Source organism: Corythoichthys intestinalis, chromosome 5, assembly GCF_030265065.1.
Source record: "Corythoichthys intestinalis isolate RoL2023-P3 chromosome 5, ASM3026506v1, whole genome shotgun sequence".
NCBI lineage: Eukaryota > Metazoa > Chordata > Actinopteri > Syngnathiformes > Syngnathidae > Corythoichthys > Corythoichthys intestinalis.
This window is the reverse complement of record NC_080399.1, coordinates 21,162,668-21,181,265: the sequence shown is the minus strand read 5'-3', so window position 1 is coordinate 21,181,265 and position 18,598 is coordinate 21,162,668. Positions and strand designations below refer to the sequence as shown.

The following is an 18,598-nucleotide window of genomic DNA, read 5'->3' as shown; positions in this document are numbered from 1 at the left end:
GAAGGAATCTGACCTTTTCGCCAAATTGTCAGAATCACACCAGCCGAACAGCGAGATTCCATTAACTTGGCCAAAAGGCCAAACTTAGTCTTACCCCTTACCTCACCTTAGTCTTAACCCCTTGTACTGACTCCATTTTGAAATCTGGAAAAATGCTTCAAAGCACAAGTTGACAATTTGTTCTGAGTCGACAGCAATCATACAGCACAGAGGGACACAGGCGAGGATTCAGGGTCGCCATATCACAAGTCAACAAAAGGTTCCCGAGAAAAAATGACAACGATTAGTTAAACATTCAGTCTTTTTGAAGGCTCTCGCGGGGCGGGCTGTGGGCAGAAGGGTGTGTTTGGCCGTTGTTTAGAATTATTGTCTGTTTGTGGATTGGGCAGGAGGATTCGGGAGTAACTGTTGCCAGGATTTTGCCACCTCAGTGTAAGCTCTTGGAGTCTTATCAGTCTTATCAGTTGTGTTATCAGTTGGATATCCGGCGTTCTCCGGTGTTCCTTGTGTTGGGACAGGGCGTCCCCCATTTGTTCTGGACTGTCCGGGAGAACTGATTGCGAAAGTTGGTGGTGCAGACGTGGGCTTGTCAGCGTCAATCTTGCTCAGTCAGTTGCATGACGCACACGTTGGGACTCCGTGATAAGAAGGCGTCATGTATCTTTTATGCCTTATAATCTGCTTGTTTTCCTTAAACTATGGTATAAGTGCTATTTACTTTATATTGGGTGTGTTAGAGTAATTCAAACAGTAAATACGAGAAACAATACTATTTCCCGATTGATTATATTAAGTGTGTTAGAGTATTACGGACAGTTAGACGGTGCCTACAAGAAAAGGTACTATCTCCTTTAATCAGCGTAAGAAAATACCTTAATATTCAACAGCGGAAAACATTAACTTGAATGAATGAGAAAATATCGTATATGTCTGTTGCAATTATTAAAAAAAAAAAAAAAAAATTGACTTAAAATTTGGAGCGCCATCGGCGAGAGTAAAAGCACAAGACACAAACTTTTTTTACCAGCCTCTATGCCAACCAAGCTGTCAAAGGTTTTGATGGATGCGCCCCAGAACTGTCACCAAGGCTCACCCTGACTTTGTTGATGTTTGTAAGGCCACCTGGGTGTTGTTGTTGTTGACCGGGAGCTTTGTTTACTTGCAGATGAAGCCGCAGGTTACGGGCCGGTGTTTGAGGAGCAGCCGTTGGACACAGTCTACCCTGAGGAGTCGCCCGAGGACAAAATCACCATGAGCTGCCGGGCTCGAGCCAATCCACCTGCCGCATACAAGTACCATATGTTTTCTCATACTCCCTGCATCATTTTTGTTTTTTTGGGATATATTGTGACCATCTGCAATGTATAATGGAATCACAGATCACATTAAAATATTCGAGTTCGTGATTCAAAGCAAACAAAAATCTTTCTGTCAGAGTGAAAATATAGTGCAAGTACAGTACCAGTAATTCTAGTTCTAGATAATCAGCTGTTTAATATTAAACCTGCAAAATGGAGACTGTTACTTTAATAGACTTTGCTTCAAAATAACACTGCAGTCTTCTTTTAGCACAGCATAATGGTTCCAAGTGTCACAAAAAATCCAAAGATAAAGCGGTTTACCATTTAATGTGTATTTCTTTTTCATTACACATCAACAATATGTAAATTCTGTCATCGTTCGTCCTTTCACTAACAATAATTTAACTGTCAATACAATTACTTAAGAAAAAAAATCAACAAGCTAAATAAAGATGTTGTTGGCAACAGTTGACACTTCATTTCACAGTGCAGCAAACCGGTGGCTGTTTTATGATGAGCTCAGCCAATTTAGATGCAAATGTATGTTAATGATGTTCCTCGGCGTGTTTTCATACTGGTGTCATCTTTATACAGCTTAGAATTGCATGTCAACCCATACATTCTACATGCAATTTATGGCATGGGTGTGAGATGGAAAGGGGAAAAAAAATGTTTCAAGAAAATAGTAATAAAATAAAAACGTAAAGAAATCTAGCAAACAGTAAATTCGTAAAGAATATACTGTATTCGTATTTATGTTTCATTATACTATACAGGGGTATGAAAAAGTGAACCTTTTGGAATTCTGCATAAAATCACCATCAAATGTGATCGGATTTTTGTCAAAATCACACAGATGTAAAAACAGTGTCTTCTTTAACTAAAACCACCCAAACATTTATAGGTTTTCATATTTTAATGAGGATACTATGCAAACAGTGACAGAAGGGGGAAAAATAAGTAAGTGAACCGTCTGCCTAAGGAGACTTTAAGAGCCATTGAAACCAATTTTTACCAAACAATTTAAGATGAGAAGCATTGTCTGATATGCATCATGGTTCAGTCAAAAGAGCTGTCTGAAGACCTGCGATCAAGGATTGTTGATTTGTATAAAGCTGGGAAAGGATACAAAACCATCTCTAAAAGTCTGGATGTTCATCAATCGACAGTCAGAGAAGTTGTCTACAAATGGAGAGAGTTTGGCACTGTTGCTTCTCTCCTGAAGGAATTCGGCCCACCCCTGCCAAGCCACGGAAGCATGGCTCCCGCAAGCCAACCGATGGGGGGCGACCTTCCACGCGTTCACCTCTTGTGTTAACTCTTTGTACTGACTCCATGTTCCAAAAGTTTGAAGAAGGTTTGCCGACAACAGGTTGACAATTTATTCGTCGACAATGGCCAAAAAACAAGGCAAAATCAGACGACGGAGGAACAATGCTGGATCCAAAACAAGGCTACATAGACATGTTTCCGGGCAGCGAACCATTTGTTATCTCAGTGTCCAGTCTTTTGAAAGCTGCGGTGGAGGGGCAAGACCGGGTGTTGTCTTGTGATAATCCCTCTGTGGCCGGTTTTGGGCGGTTAGGTTTGTGCGTCATCCTTCATGGCTGGGACGTGGTTGCCACAGCGACCGACGCTGGTCTTGACGTCCCAAGCGCCCGCTATAAACTTTGTTATCCTGGTTAGGCGAGAGGCTACTTGTTTTAGGACAGAGCGCCCTGCTCTTTGTCCTTGGAGTGGCCGGGAGAACTGATTGCGAGAGTTGGTGCGTCAATCTTGCTCGTGACGCACACGTTGGGCTTCTGTGATAAGATGGCGTTGTGTATCTATTCTGCTTCTTTTCATTAAACTATGGTGTGCTATTTATTTTATATTAGGTGTTTTAGAGTAGTACAAACAATCCTACAGTGCATATGAGAAACAATACTATTCCCTGATTGATTATATTAAGTGTGTTAGAGTAATGCAAACAGTTATATGGTGTGTGCGAGAAAGGAACTTCACTCCTAAGGAGTGACCGTTCACCAAAGATGACGCCAAGGGTTCAGCGCAGAATACTCAGGGAGGTAAAAAAGAACCCTAGAGTGTCTGCTACAGACTTACAGAAATCATTGGCAAAGACCAATGTCTCTGCACACACCAACTATGAACACCAAGAATGGTGTTTATGGGAGGAATACAAGGAGGAAGCCACTGCTGTCTTAAAAAAAAACATTTTTGCTTGTTTAATGTTCGCAAAAATCACTTCGATACTCCACAGATGTTTTGGCAAAATATTTTGTGGACTAATGAAACCAAAGTTGAATTGTTTGGGAGTAACACACAAAGTCATGTGTGGAGGAAAAATGGAACAGCTCACCAACATCAACACCTCATCCCCACCGTGAAGCATGGTGGAGGGAGCATCATGATTTGGGGCCTGGATAACTTATATAATTACTGGAAGAATTTTTTGCATGAAAACCTGAGGCCGTCTGTCAGACAATTGAAGCTAAAAAGAGGACTGATGCTGCAACAAGACAATGATCCAAACACAGAAGTAAATCAGCTTCAGAATGGTTTCAGAAGAACAAAATACACATTCTGGAGTGGCCAAGTCAAAGTCCAGACTTGAATCCCATTGAAGATGCAGTGGCATTACCTAAAGACAGCGATTTATGCCAGACATCCCAGGAATCTGAACTACAGCAGTTTTGTAAGAAATAATGGGTCAAAATTAGTCCTGATACATGTGCCAGACTGATCTGCAACTACAGGAAGTGTCTGGTTGAAGTTATTGCTGCCGGGGGGGGGGCACAAAATATTAAATGTGATGGTTCACTTACTTATTTTCCACCTTCTGTCATTGTTTGCATATTATCTTCATTAAAATATAAAAACCTGTAAATGTTTGGATGGTTTCAGTTAAAGCAGACAGTTTTTTCATCCGTGTGATTTTGACAAAGATCAGATCACATTTGATGAGGATTTTATGCAGAAATGTGAGAAATTCCAAAAAGTTCACATGCTTTCATACCGCTGTACATTATTGATTGTTCTATCAAATTAATATCTGACATTTTTTGCATTTAAAATGTACCGACCCAGGCTACTTTTTCATCACAGATGGAAGCTGGACGGTGTAGAAATTGATCTGAGCACCGAACACAAACATTACAAGTTGTCTGAAGGCAACCTTGTCATCAGCAAGCCCGATAAAAGTCTACATGAGGGAAGATACTCCTGCTTAGCTAGCAATACGTTGGGGACGGTCGTCAGTCAAGAGGCATCGGTGCAGTTTGGATGTAAGTTTTTATCGTTTAGTGGGATTTGTGGTAGGATAAACCACCAACCAAAAGTAACATCGGATGAAAAGTAATTTGGTATTTATTATTATTTGTTTTTAATTTCTCAGATTTGGACTTATTCTCATCAGAGGAAAGAGAGTCGGTGTATGTCAAAGAAGGTCAAGGGGCAGTTCTTCTCTGTGCCCCCCCTCCACATTATCCAGGTGAGAATGATGAAGAAGATCCAGATGTACGAAGTTTAATTGTGGCCTTAGGAATCAAAAGAAAAGACAAATTTGCATCTATTACCACACTTTCTGGACCATTTTCACTTCAAGGTTATACAGTTTATGCATCCTGCATAATTTATTACAAAGTGCATGTTTACCTGATTAAATTTTCTGCTACTTGGTTTCGAAGCTGAATGAATATATTTAGTCTCATCCCCATGCTTTCACATTCATGCAAAATCATATCCACCAGACAGCATTTCTCTATTATCCCACCCCATGCCAGGAGAATTATACGATTTTAATCTGAAAGGTCAATAAATGAATAATAAATCCTTCTCAGTGTTGAGAAAATGTGGCATTTTTCCAAATTTGCATCAATTCATTCGACTCTCGCCGAGCCAATGGTGCATTCAGAGCCTTCAGCTATTTCTAGAACTGTTGATATGCATCCAAGATGATAATTGACAGGCAGGTGTTTTGTGTCTGTGCAGCCGACCTGTCGTTCCGGTGGATCCTCAACGAGTTCCCTACCTTCATCCCTTTGGACAAAAGGCGCTTCGTCTCACAGATAACGGGCAACCTTTACATCTCCAAAGTAGAGGCCTCTGACAGTGGCAATTACTCGTGCATCGCGTCCAGCGCCTCCATCTCCAAGAGTGTCTTCTCTAACTACATCCCGCTCATACCCCTTAGTGAACGTCAGTACTTCACCTACATCCAACTCTTTCTTTCTTTCCCAGATGTAAAGATGACCATAAGTCCTGTTTTCCCCTACACGCAGGTTCCATCAGGAAGTACCCAGCTGACCTCAACGTCAAGTTTCCAGACACCACAACGCTAGCGGGGCACAACCTCACTTTGGAATGCTTTGCTTTGGGGAAGTAAGTTGGGGTGTCGTACCAGCAAACTGCAGAAATTTGCATTTGTACAAGAACAAGGCAGCTGATAGCAGTTAAAACCCAATATATCTATTTTGATTTAATGGCAGTACATACAGAAGTGCCTTTCTTTGTCCAGCCCCGTCCCGGAAATCCGCTGGAAGAAGATGAACGGAGAATTGCCCCCCAACCATGAGGTGCGCATGTCGGGGGCTCAGCTGCATCTATACAACGTGCGGCCAGAAGACGAAGGGACATATCAGTGTGAGGCGGTCAACTCCAAAGGAAAGGACTACCACAGCGCGCAATTGTCTGTGGAAGGTATGTTTCTTTCCAAAAATAAACAAAGATGTTCATCTTGGTTTAGCCATAAACACACACACAAACACATGCTAATGTTGTGGTACCCTAGCTCTGGACTTGGTACTTATAAGCAGTGTTGTTAATAATGGCGTTAGAATATAACGGCGTTATTTTCTTCAGTAGTGAGTAATCTAATTAATTATTTTTCTCATCTTGGCAACGCCGTTACCGTTACTGAGGCGGGAAAGGCGTGCGTTACTATGGTTATGATGTTGGTTGACTGACGCAAGAAAAGTCTGAAAAAGACACTCACGGAGACGAGAGAGCAGAGCAGGAGTGGGGAGGAGGCAAGGTAGTGTGACGCCGTTGCAAATGTAATGCTACATATACTATGCTAGGTGGCTCCAATAATACCTGACTGTAGCCGATAGCCTACAAACTACGCCCACATGCTTCCTGTATGTTCCAAGAACAAGAACCAAGCAGGGTGAGGCAGCATTTAGTTATTATGCTCCTCACCTCTGGAACAAGTTACCTGAAGGTCTGAAGTAGGGCTGCAGCTATCGAATATTTTAGTAATCAACTGAAAATTCTATCGATTAATCGGATAAAACTTTTTTTTTTTTTGGTAAAGAGCAATTATAAATATAAATGAGAAAACAAAACATTTCATCTAATATTGAACCATTTTCAGTCAATGTCTTTATTTTCGATGTCCATTGTTGAAAACAGCCAGCAACCTAATTGCATTTCAAATGTGACAAAAAAAAGGACTAATTCACTGCTTTCATTTAAAAAACTTTTAGATCTTATAAAAAATATATATATATATTTCTTACCTAAAAATGTCATTATGCTTGATAACACACATCACTTAAAAGTTAGATGTTTTTCCCACATGTTTCAATTGAATTTTCACTTGAGTCAAGCTATAAGTTCTAGTTAAGTTTTAAGTTGGTCTAAACTGTAAGTCCTGATAGGATTTTGAGTTTTTGCAGTGTTCAAAATAAATGTTGGGCTGTATTGGAGCACATTAGGCACCAGTGCTACTTGGTGTTTTATCCAGCAATGACTACTGAACTAAAATCGACAGTTAGCATAATTTTTTATTTTACACCCTAATCACTCTACAGCGCTGTTTTTACAGATTAAATAAAGCCTGTATGTAAGAGTTAGCCATGCACCAACAGTGGTCGTAATGAATAGAAACCTAGCCCTCCGCAGGGATAACGTTACGTGAGTGAGTCAGTAATGTTAATCTTATTTATGAGCGCTGAGAAGTGTACTGCTTTAAGATGGCGGCTGTTTTATTAACGCCGCCGAGTCGGTCATTTCGCATCTAGTTCTACGTACATGTGATACAGTATCCATGACACGCATCAGACGCTACTTGCTACCACCGTAGCAACATGCGGGCGTAGTCTTTAGCAATGTCGGCGCCGTTTGTAACGGCTGCAGTACGTTTTTTTTTTTTTTTTTTTTGTTAATTGCTTCTTCTTCTACGCACGTGACGTCAGCGCGTTGTTCTGCATTAAAAGTAGTCCGGGCAAAACGTGATGCTTAGAGCTGGCAAAATTCAACGATTCCTCGAGGTGAATAAAATTACTCGGATCAGTTTTTAAACTCGAGTTACTCGAGTTGCTCGAGTATTCGTTTCAGCTCTAGTCTGAGGTATGCTCAAACTGTTAGCCCCTTTAAATGAGGGCTAAAAACACTTTTGTTTAGAACTGCTTATCCATAACTGTCTATATATTTCAATCTATTTGCTTTCTATTCTTATCTCCATCGCTGATTTCAATTATTAGCAGCAGTAGTAGTAGTATGTTTTATTTTTTATTTATTTTTTTATTCTATTCGTGATTAAATGCAATTTTTATGTATAATTTTATTTCCTATTTCGATTGTCTTTGTTTTTACGTTCTATTGATTTTAATGTGATTTTTATGATCTTCATGTGATGTAAAGCACTTTGAATTGCCTTGTGTTGAATTGTGCTATATAAATAAATTTGCCTTGCCTTGCCTTGCCTAGATATCACATATACAGTGCTTTGCAAAAGTATTCGGCCCCCTTGAATCTTGCAACCTTTCGCCACATTTCAGGCTTCAAACATAAAGATATGAAATTTAATTTTTTTGTCAAGAATCAACAACAAGTGGGACACAATCGTGAAGTGGAACAACATTTATTGGATAATTTAAACTTTTCTAACAAATAAAAAACTGAAAAGTGGGGCGTGCAATATTATTCGGCCCCTTTACTTTCAGTGCAGCAAACTCACTCCAGAAGTTCAGTGAGGATCTCTGAATGATCCAATGTTGTCCTAAATGACCGATGATGATAAATAGAATCCACATGTGTGTAATCAAGTCTCCGTATAAATGCACCTGCTCTGTGATGGTCTCAGGGTTCTGTTTAAAGTGCAGAGAGCATTATGAAAACCAAGGAACACACCAGGCAGGTCCGAGATACTGTTGTGGAGAAGTTTAAAGCCGGATTTGGATACAAAAGATTTCCCAAGCTTTAAACATCTCAAGGAGCACTGTGCAAGCCATCATATTGAAATGGAAGGAGCATCAGACCACTGCAAATCTACCAAGACCCGGCCGTCCTTCCAAACTTTCTTCTCAAACAAGGAGAAAACTGATCAGAGATGCAGCCAAGAGGCCCATGATCACTCTGGATGAACTGCAGAGATCTACAGCTGAGGTGGGAGAGTCTGTCCATAGGACAATAATCAGTCGTACACTGCACAAATCTGGCCTTTATGGAAGAGTGGCAAGAAGAAAGCCATTTCTCAAAGATATCCATAAAAAGTCTGGTTTAAAGTTTGCCACAAGCCACCTGGGAGACACACCAAACATGTGGAAGAAGGTGCTCTGGTCAGATGAAACCAAAATTGAACTTTTTGGCCACAATGCAAAACGATATGTTTGGCGTAAAAGCAACACAGCTCATCACCCTGAACACACCATCCCCACTGTCAAACATGGTGGTGGCAGCATCATGGTTTGGGCCTGCTTTTCTTCAGCAGGGACAGGGAAGATGGTTAAAATTGACGGGAAGATGGATGCAGCCAAATACAGGAACATTCTGGAAGAAAACCTGTTGGTATCTGCACAAGACCTGAGACTGGGACGGAGATTTATCTTCCAACAGGACAATGATCCAAAACATAAAGCCAAATCTACAATGGAATGGTTCAAAAATAAACGTATCCAGGTGTTAGAATGGCCAAGTCAAAGTCCAGACCTGAATCCAAACGAGAATCTGTGGAAAGAGCTGAAGACTGCTGTTCACAAACACTCTCCATCCAACCTCACTGAGCTCGAGCTGTTTTGCAAGGAAGAATGGGCAAGAATGTCAGTCTCTCGATGTGCAAAACTGATAGAAACATACCCCAAGCGACTTGCAGCTGTAATTGGAGCAAAAGGTGGCGCTACAAAGTATTAACGCAAGGGGGCCGAATAATATTGCACGCCCCACTTTTCAGTTTTTTATTTGTTAAAAAAGTTTAAATTATCCAATAAATTTTGTTCCACTTCACGATTGTGTCCCACTTGTTGTTGATTCTTGACAAAAAAATTAAATTTTATATCTTTATGTTTGAAGCCTGAAATGTGGCGAAAGGTTGCAAGGTTCAAGGGGGCCGAATACTTTTGCAAGGCACTGTATACAGAACTAGATGCAAATGACAGACACGGCAGCATCAGCAACATTTATAATAAAGAACTAGATGCGTTTGTAAACAGCCGCCAACTTAAAGCAGTAGACCTCTCAGGAAGGCTCTGTTGTAGAGAACCTTCCTAGCGAACCTAAGTAACTTTTTATCTAAAATGCTCCTAAATCGGCAAAACTTAACTTAAGTCTATCTTTAAATGATGAAACAGTTTTTAAACTTACAAATGTCGAAAATAGACAGAAGGGAACTAATGCAATAACGGGAGCAATTTTAACAACTTTAACAGTTGATTTACAACATTAAATGACTTCCACACATAGCAAAGGTTACTATCTAGTTATTGCAATATTCGCAATATCCCTGTGTTGAGTTAAGTTTAGGGTAAAGAATTGGGCTCGGGCCAATTGTCCCAAAAACCCTTTAAACTTCACATTGTGTGACCTGTTTTTTTGGTTTGTTTTGTTTTGTTTTGTTTTGTTTTTTTAGAGAAAAAAAAAACATGAAAATTATCACCAGTTACTTTGCCAAATAACTAATTACTATTACATTCTGAGTTACTAACGCAAATACTTTTGGGGAGAAGTAATTTGTAACTGTAATTATTTACTTTTCTGAAGTAAGATTAACATCACTTTGAAACCTTGTTCTGCTTTGCATGTCTGACTCAACAGTGCTTATACCTCATGTGTGTTTCCCTGCCATATTTTTCAGCTTTTCCTGAGTGGGTGGAGCACATTAGTAGCGCAGAAGGAGACCTCGGCAGTGCCTACAAAATGTCCTGCTTGGCAAGAGGCAAACCCGAACCAAGCATCCGCTGGCTGAAGAATGGAAATCTGGTAATGTTCAAGCTCATTTATCGGAGTGTTACAGTTGGAAGAAAATTCAGGTTGAACGCCGAAATATCCTACATCTCTTTATAATTGAACATGTGGTCAGATCGTCAAAATCAGAAGAATAAACACAGTCTCGAGATCGAAGGACATTGCTTTAAGCTAAGGTGTAGGTTTTGTCTCAACATGGGTAGGGACGATATAACAGCATAACCAGCGTGTACACTATTTGTTGTCAACGGGACATTAATAGGATCAAATAGATTGCGTGAATGGGGGTCACGAATATGAACCCAATTAAGTCATAGGCTGAGTTATCAATGCAACCTAAATCTGTATTGACTTATACCAACTTTTATGTGTATTGGTCAGGGGATACACTGTCCGATTAAAACTTTTGTTTTTAAAAACTACTAAAGAAACATTTTGAAAACTTCCAGGATAAATGTCTGTATTTTATTAGCAAATTTAAACTGCAAATTATATTAACATGGACAATAAATACAAACTTGTTCATAATCTCTTCTATCTCCACGAATGCAAAAAAATAAACATTTGTCTTAGGACCACTCAGCATTGTCTGTCTAAATAAATAGGTACTGTATAATAATAAAAAAAAAAAATCAAATTCAAAAATTCAACAAAAATAGATGAAAATTCAGACATCCTTCAGGTAAAACACTACTGCTTTTGGCCGCAAGCACAGTTAAACTCAATAAAAAAAAAAAGACAACTTTTTACCTCGACTCTTATTAATGTATGATTATACGAAATATGTCTGCATAGGCTGCAAATAAAGTTTTAAATAGATAATGTCGAAAATAATCAATACATTTTAAAACAATGCAAGTCATCAGAAAATCAAATGTGCGTTTGAGGGGGAAAAAATGGACCAGCACATTCAGCAATTGAAAAGGGGTAAATATAAGTTTGAACATAATGAAAATAATTCACTTAATAATGGTAGGGTCAATTCTATCCTTACAGCATATGGGAAGACAATCTAAATTCCTTATGGCGGAAAACACAGACAAGACTGAAAAAGCAGTTTCTGCTCTTGCCCTACTCTTTAAAAGAAACTGCTGTATTTTAAGCCAAAACAACTGTTGTGTTTGATAGAACAATATGTCTATATGCTGCCATAGCAGATTCATGGCGCATGAAGCCCCCGAACTATTTTTAATTTGTCCGTTTTACCCTGAAAACCCCCGTTTACAGACGTTGCGCAACCGCTTTTGTTTCAACCCAGCCATAAAACGAAGGTAATTATATTCATTATTCAAAATGTCTGTTGTTTTTAGCTTAGAATAATGAATTGATGTCTCATATTTCGTTTAAAAAAAAAAAAAAAAAAAAAACGACTTTAAAAAATTATTCACTCACATATTTTAAACTTTTAAACAAATTATGTCACAATGAAAAAAATGGCGTCTGTAAAAAAGTCACGGATATCTACCTCATAACTATCGCTTAATTGTATTTTTTTTTTTTGTTACTGTCACATTTTCTCCGATATGTTACATGATAAATAATCGATCCATACAAAGAAAAATTGGAAAAAAAAAAGTAAATATATATGAAAAAGAAAATCTCGACCACTCCTTGATGTCTGCGATTTCTGCATCGCAACACTTGTTATATTACCATGTTTAGCCCATAAAATCCCAAAATAACCCAGCTGTGGCCATTTACAGCTGTTTCTTGACACTCAGTGATACATGCTGCATGGAGTTTTTGGATCGAAACAAGGTAAGTACGCGATAGTATCAGGTTAAAGTCATGGCGTCTGTAATTCTGCTCTCACGTGCTCCTACCTCCAGATAGGGTTTTGCTGTTTAAAAAACTTTTTTTTTTTTTAAATGGCCTCCTGTTCAAAAATTTTCTTCCACCAGAAAATTGAAGTTTTAAGCTTTCCAAAGATGTATCACACTTGCATATCGGACAATTTTGAAAGTTGGCCAAATTGGGGGTCTCACAGCGGAACTTCAAGTCACCTGAGTGTTTTCCGCCTTAGATAACTGAACTCATTATAGTATAATGCAAATAAGGTTGCTTAAAAGCTTGTAGGGACAATTTGAGCATCCTGAAAAGTTGGTAGTGTTATGGCCCTTCTATCTCTATGCAAACATATGCCCTTGGCTTCAAGAGAGTTACTCACACAAACACACTGCAACAGTTATAAACGGTAATAAAAATAACATTAAAATATTTAAGGCAATTAACGCATGCGCTGCACTACCCACTCATGCATTATCGCGTTCAATCTATAATGGCTCCGTATTACATATACATAGAGCTAAAAGGCAATGTAAAATGAGTAGAGAGAATTTTGGCAGCCTTTGAAGCCTTTTTTTTAATTGGCTAAAGCCTTACAATCCCTCTTCCAACGATTAGAAATTTCGTAGGAAGCAATGTGGGGAAGAAAGGTAGTAGTTGATCTTTTTCTTAAACACCCTATTTTCCCAACGCTGAGAAGATATATCAATTGGTACCATTACGCACAGTCATGGTTGCACTTCCCATCATGCATTTGGGCAGAAATTAAATGGCTGCAGTATCATTTACTGAAAGCTCATAAAAATCCACTAGATGGCAATATTTAGCCACAATATACAAAGTCACATTTATCCTTTAAGAATTACAAGTCTTTCTATCCGTGGATCCGTCTCACAGAAAGAATGTTAATAATGTAAATGCCATCTTGAGGATTTATTGTCATAATAAACAGTTTTATTCATTTTTTTTCTTAATGCATTGCCAAAATGTATATGATCGGGAAAATTATCGGGAATGATTGGAATTGAATTGGGGGCAAAAAAAAAAAAGCAATCGGATCGGGAAATATCGGGATCGGCAGATAATCAAACTAAAACGATCGGGATCGGATCGGGAGCAAAAAAAACATGATCGGAACAACCCTAGTTTCCATGTCTAATCTTCAAATACAGGAAATGTTTAGTCGAGGTTAGCGCTGCTAAAAGAGGTAAATCAATTGTTAATCCAATAGGTTCAGTTACCTTTTCACCCCGTTCTGTGACGTATCATGTAATTTTCAATGAAAACATGCAATTCTTTGGATTTTGTTGACGATCAAAGCAAATTTTATGGATCAATAATGGAGAATGTAAAAAATTCCAAAGGGTCCACATACATTTTCCTCCCACTGCATTTAGCCAGCACTTTGCAACTTCTGCTGCCTATCCGCCACTGATGGGCAGCTGGCGTACAGACAGCTTGTCAAACAAAATTCCCTTTTGCTTTTGAGATGCTGCCAGTATAAACAATAAAAAAAGTGAATAGCAGTGACAGCAGAGCGGGCTGTTAAAATTCACATCGGATTCATTAATGATAGCCTCTCCCAGTCAAATGAGCTTCCTCTCATCTTTGCAAGTTAACATCTGACAGTTTGATTCGTAGCCTTCTGGTCGCTAATGCAATTTGGACTGGATTAAATGTTGCTTGATTACATTTGTGACTTGTATTCTGCACAGTTGGACAGGAAAGAGATGGCGTTCAGCAGCCTGACATTTGAAGACTCGGGGATGTACCAGTGCATTGCGGAGAATCCCCACGGAGTCATCTTTGCCAATGCTGAGCTGCGTGTGTTTGGTGAGTCCCAAAAGCAGTTTGCAATGTTGATGTCTTATTTCAAATTGAAACTGGATTTTCAGCAGCTGGACCGAATGCCCAATTCAGATTAAATTCTTACAGGAGCGAGACAGGTGTTTCACTTAGATTAGTATCATCAGTCACTGGGTGCAATAATTTAATACAGTGAAAAATGAATTTTAAAAATTTGCATAATATCTTCTGAGATTTGGACAGTATTAAAATGAGTGTGTAACTTTGTAGATCCTCAAAGAAATGTAAATTCAAGACTCAAGCTGTTTCTTTAGAGTTTTAATTTGGTTGTTCTTGAGATTTAGCTATTTTCTCTTCTTCTTGTGTTAATGTTTTAACTAACCTGTGCTCAGCATTTCTATTATTTGTATACTGTTGTTAATATCCGTGTAACCTGTTCATTGAGTAGAGTAGCAGCAATTTTTTAAAAACGGTTTAGTATATTGCACATATGCAATACAGTGGGGCAAATAAGTATTTAGTCAAACACTAATTGTGCAAGTTCTCCCACTTGAAAATATTAGAGAGGCCTGTAATTGTCAACATGGTTAAACCTCAACCATGAGGGACAGAATGTGGGAAAAAAAAAACAGAAAATCACATTGTTTAATTTTTAAAGAATTTATTTGCAAGTCATGGTGGAAAATAAGTATTTGGTCAATACCAAAAGTTCATCTCAATACTTTGTTATGTACCCTTTGTTGGCAATAACGGAGGCCAAACGTTTTCTGTAACTCTTCACAAGCTTTTCACACACTGTTGCTGGTATTTTGGCCCATTCCTCCATGCAGATCTCCTCTAGAGCAGTGATGTTTTGGGGCTGTCGTTGGGCAACACGGACTTTCAACTCACTCCACAGATTTTCTATAGGGTTGAGATCTGGAGACTGGCTAGGCCACTCCAGGACCTTGAAATGCTTCTTACGAAGCCACTCCTTTGTTGCCCTGGCTGTGTGGTTCTGGGATTTTTGCTCCCCGTTCTTGTTATCATTTTGACGCCACGGGGTGAGGAGGGAGTTGAAAGTCCGCGATGCCCAACGACAGCCCCAAAACATCAGTGCTCTAGAGAAGATCTGCATGGAGGAACGGATTTAAGCATTTATTCACAAGAATTTTCAACGAGCAAAAGCTCTTTGTCTGTGATTCCACTCGGTCAGCTTTGACGGCCACGCCAACAATGCAGGCCCCTTATTAATCGGCCCCGCACCCCGTGTCACGTCAATATCATTCTGAAGTCTATGAGCTTTGTATCGCAAATCGTACCGTATTGTGAGGTAGCAAAAGGTTCCCACCCTTACTTTTTTAACTATTAAATTATACATACTTCTACATGTAATTGTCTATGCATTTTGCGCTAGTTTACCTTTGCAATGGGTTGTTTTGTTTATTTTTTAAAAATTTTGTTTTGTTTAGAAAACGGGTGCATAGGTGTCACCAATTGGTATATTTTTCATGTCAAGCTAGCAATTATTGAATGTAGTGTATCCGATATTGTGTGTTTACGCTGCATTTAAAGTACCATATATTTGATGAATACCATACTTTTATCCACCTGGAGGTATTTGATTCTATATGTACTCATTTTTGTCTTTACACTGCCATAACACATATCCCCTCTAGTGCCACTTGAGAAAAAACAATCGCAATTTACACTTACACGTTACACTGTACAGTGTAAATCAAGCCTCAGAAAATATCATTTGACATGCTGACTTACTTTCATGTTGCGCCCCTAAATTGCAGGAACTATGGTGACCATGAAGAGTAAAAAAAGGCTCAATTATTCAAGAACGTGGGGTTTGAGATACTACAACAAAATCTTTCACTGCTATTAAGAAGTATTTAGTGTTGTCTCTGATGCGGATAAACGCTCCAGAAAATTGATAGATTGATGGATGCATGAATGGCTTGGCCAATTGTTCATTGTGAATACAGAATGCATTAATGTATGGTTGTTTTCATCATTAATTCATATTCGCTTGTCTCCTCTCCCAGCCTGCGCGCCCACTTTCGAGCACAACCCGCTGAAGCATGCCCTCGCTCCTAGAAACGGCCGAGTGGTGATGGAGTGTCGACCCAAAGCCGCCCCCAAACCTAAAGTCACTTGGAGCAAGGAAACTGAGTTGCTATCCAACTCCAGCAGGTGAGCAATTCTCCCCTTAAAACGGCCTTGACTCTTCCAAAGGTTGTCATTATCTGGTTCACCCTTCTTCTATGTGGGTCAAAATACCACATGGGATGAGTAGCAGAGAATCCCCGCGAATCTAACGTGCCATTTTCGGGATCCAAATAAGCTGCGGATTCCCTAATTCTGAAAGGCATGTTGTTGATGTGGTTTTCCTGACGTTAAGCTCATCCTGATGGGTAAACCCCTCACTGAAAAAACAAGCCTAATCTGGTTGGGGCGGGGGGACCCCCCGACCTTCTCCCTTCCCCCCACAGCGGGTTCAAACGCGGGAGAAGCGGCGGTCAAATTACTATGCAGCATATGCCCCTTAATCGCCTCTGTGGTGTGGATGCTATTTTTCATGCATGAGGGTGAAATATGCAAAGAAAAAAGGGATTCTGATGTCTTCTCTTTTTTGCCTTCAGCTCACTTTTACACTCATATGCTCTATTTCCAAACTTCGTTATAGATGCATCACATATTCCAAGAACTTTTACATTATTGTTTTTTTCAAACACATGGAATAATATACATTTGACTTTTTACCTTACACTCTACATCAGTGGTTCTTAAACTTGCTAAAGGTACCGAACCCCACAGGTTTGACATGTGGATTAATTGAACCCTTCGGAATTATATAATAAAGCATTTTTTTCCTAATTCAAAACCGATATACGTATATCTAACCCTTAAATACTTGAAGCAATTATCAGAGAATCCCAAAATTTGAAAAATAAGGTCCTAATGAAACCTGTATTTTCAAATTTGTAAAAAGAGAAGTCAAAATGAATATGTGTAATAAGCGCTCTAATATATATAACCCTTGATAAATCCTTTTTTTTCTTCCTCATGGAACCTGTAGATGCATGTGTTGACTTGCATCCATCATTTTTTTTTTCAAAAATAAATGTCAAAATTCTGAATTAGTTTCAAAATCATGAAATTTTAGGTGTATCAAATGTGATACAGTTGGCAATAAACGGCTAAGTTAGCAAGCTAGTAATTCAGCAAATACTCGTTCAAGATTCTTCTTGTTTTGACAGCATGTTTTATAAACAGGTCAGAATTTGTGACCACGCTACCCATTGGTCTGTTGTATTCCCTCATACCAAGTGCGAACTTTCCACTGAGCAAACCAGTTCCACCTCCCATCAGATCGAGGACTAGCAGTTAAAAAGAAATGGATTAAGCCTGTAAATTGGGAGCAAACTAGTCCAAAATCTGGTTTAAAAAGCCACTTTGCCTGGATTTAATCAACGTACGAAAATAGGGCTCTGCGTTTCTTGACCTTCACCAAACCCCTTAGACTTATTCACCGAACTCCTGGGGTTCGATCGAACCCAGGTTAAGAACCACTGGTCTACATGTTTTATTCAGCATTCAAACCAGTGGCAGTCCATGCATTTGGTACATGTGTCTTTTAAAGATGACCCTACTCAATCCACCTCTTAACTCATTCACTGCCATTGAGAGTGGAAAAAAAAATCCAATTTGTTTGAACGAGGAGGAGTAATCATTATTTCCTTGCCATTGACGGCGGCAGATGTCCAATTCATTTGGGACATCTACCACTGTCAATGGTAGCCAATAATTCAATTTCTGAAATAACATAATAGCCGTTAGATCAGTAGGAAGGTTGTTGATCTGTTTCCTTATTTTGAGTGTTAATATGATGACGTCACTGCGTGGTCAATGTAAAAACGGGCTGTCAAACGATTAAAATTTTTTATCGAGTTAATTACAGCTGAAAAATTAATCGCAATTCAAACCATCTGTAAAATACTGTATGCCATATTTTTCTGTAAATTATTGTTGGAATGGAAAGATAAGACACAAGACGGATATATACTGTACATTCAACATACGGTACATAAGTACTGTATTTGTTTATCATAACAATAAATCAACAAGATGGCATTAACATTATTAACATTCTGTTAAAGCGATCCATGGACAGAAAGACTTGTAGTTCTTAAAAGATAAATGTTAGTACAAGTTATAGAAATTTTATATTAAAACCACTCTTAATGTTTTTGTTTTAATAAAATTTGTAACATTTTCAATCAAAAAATAAACTAGTAGCTCGCCATTGTTGATGTCAATAATTACACAATGCTCATGTGATGCTGAAACCCATAAAATCAGTCGCACCCAAGTGCCAGCAGAGGGCGACAAAACACCCAAAAACACAAGTGACAAGTGGACATTACATTGTGCTGTCATTTTAATCTGTTTGAGCGGGGCATGTGCGTTAAATGCGTCAAATATTTTAACGTGATTAATTTTAAAAATTACTTACCGCCCGTTAACGCAATAAT

General features: G+C 38.9%; 1 protein-coding gene across 2 annotated transcripts in view; it reads left to right on the top strand.

The window, feature by feature from the left end:
• The window catches only part of cntn1a (contactin 1a), a 169,980-nt gene that overhangs the window by 116,934 nt on the left and 34,448 nt on the right, over positions 1–18,598 (top strand). For both annotated transcript variants that reach the window (XM_057835694.1, XM_057835695.1), the window contains 9 exons: positions 1,166–1,292; positions 4,407–4,585; positions 4,696–4,791; positions 5,292–5,498; positions 5,582–5,681; positions 5,818–5,999; positions 10,375–10,499; positions 13,985–14,102; positions 16,109–16,256. In XM_057835694.1, coding sequence (XP_057691677.1) covers positions 1,166–1,292; positions 4,407–4,585; positions 4,696–4,791; positions 5,292–5,498; positions 5,582–5,681; positions 5,818–5,999; positions 10,375–10,499; positions 13,985–14,102; positions 16,109–16,256 — 1,282 coding nt within the window. The remainder of the gene's footprint in view (positions 1–1,165; positions 1,293–4,406; positions 4,586–4,695; positions 4,792–5,291; positions 5,499–5,581; positions 5,682–5,817; positions 6,000–10,374; positions 10,500–13,984; positions 14,103–16,108; positions 16,257–18,598) is intronic.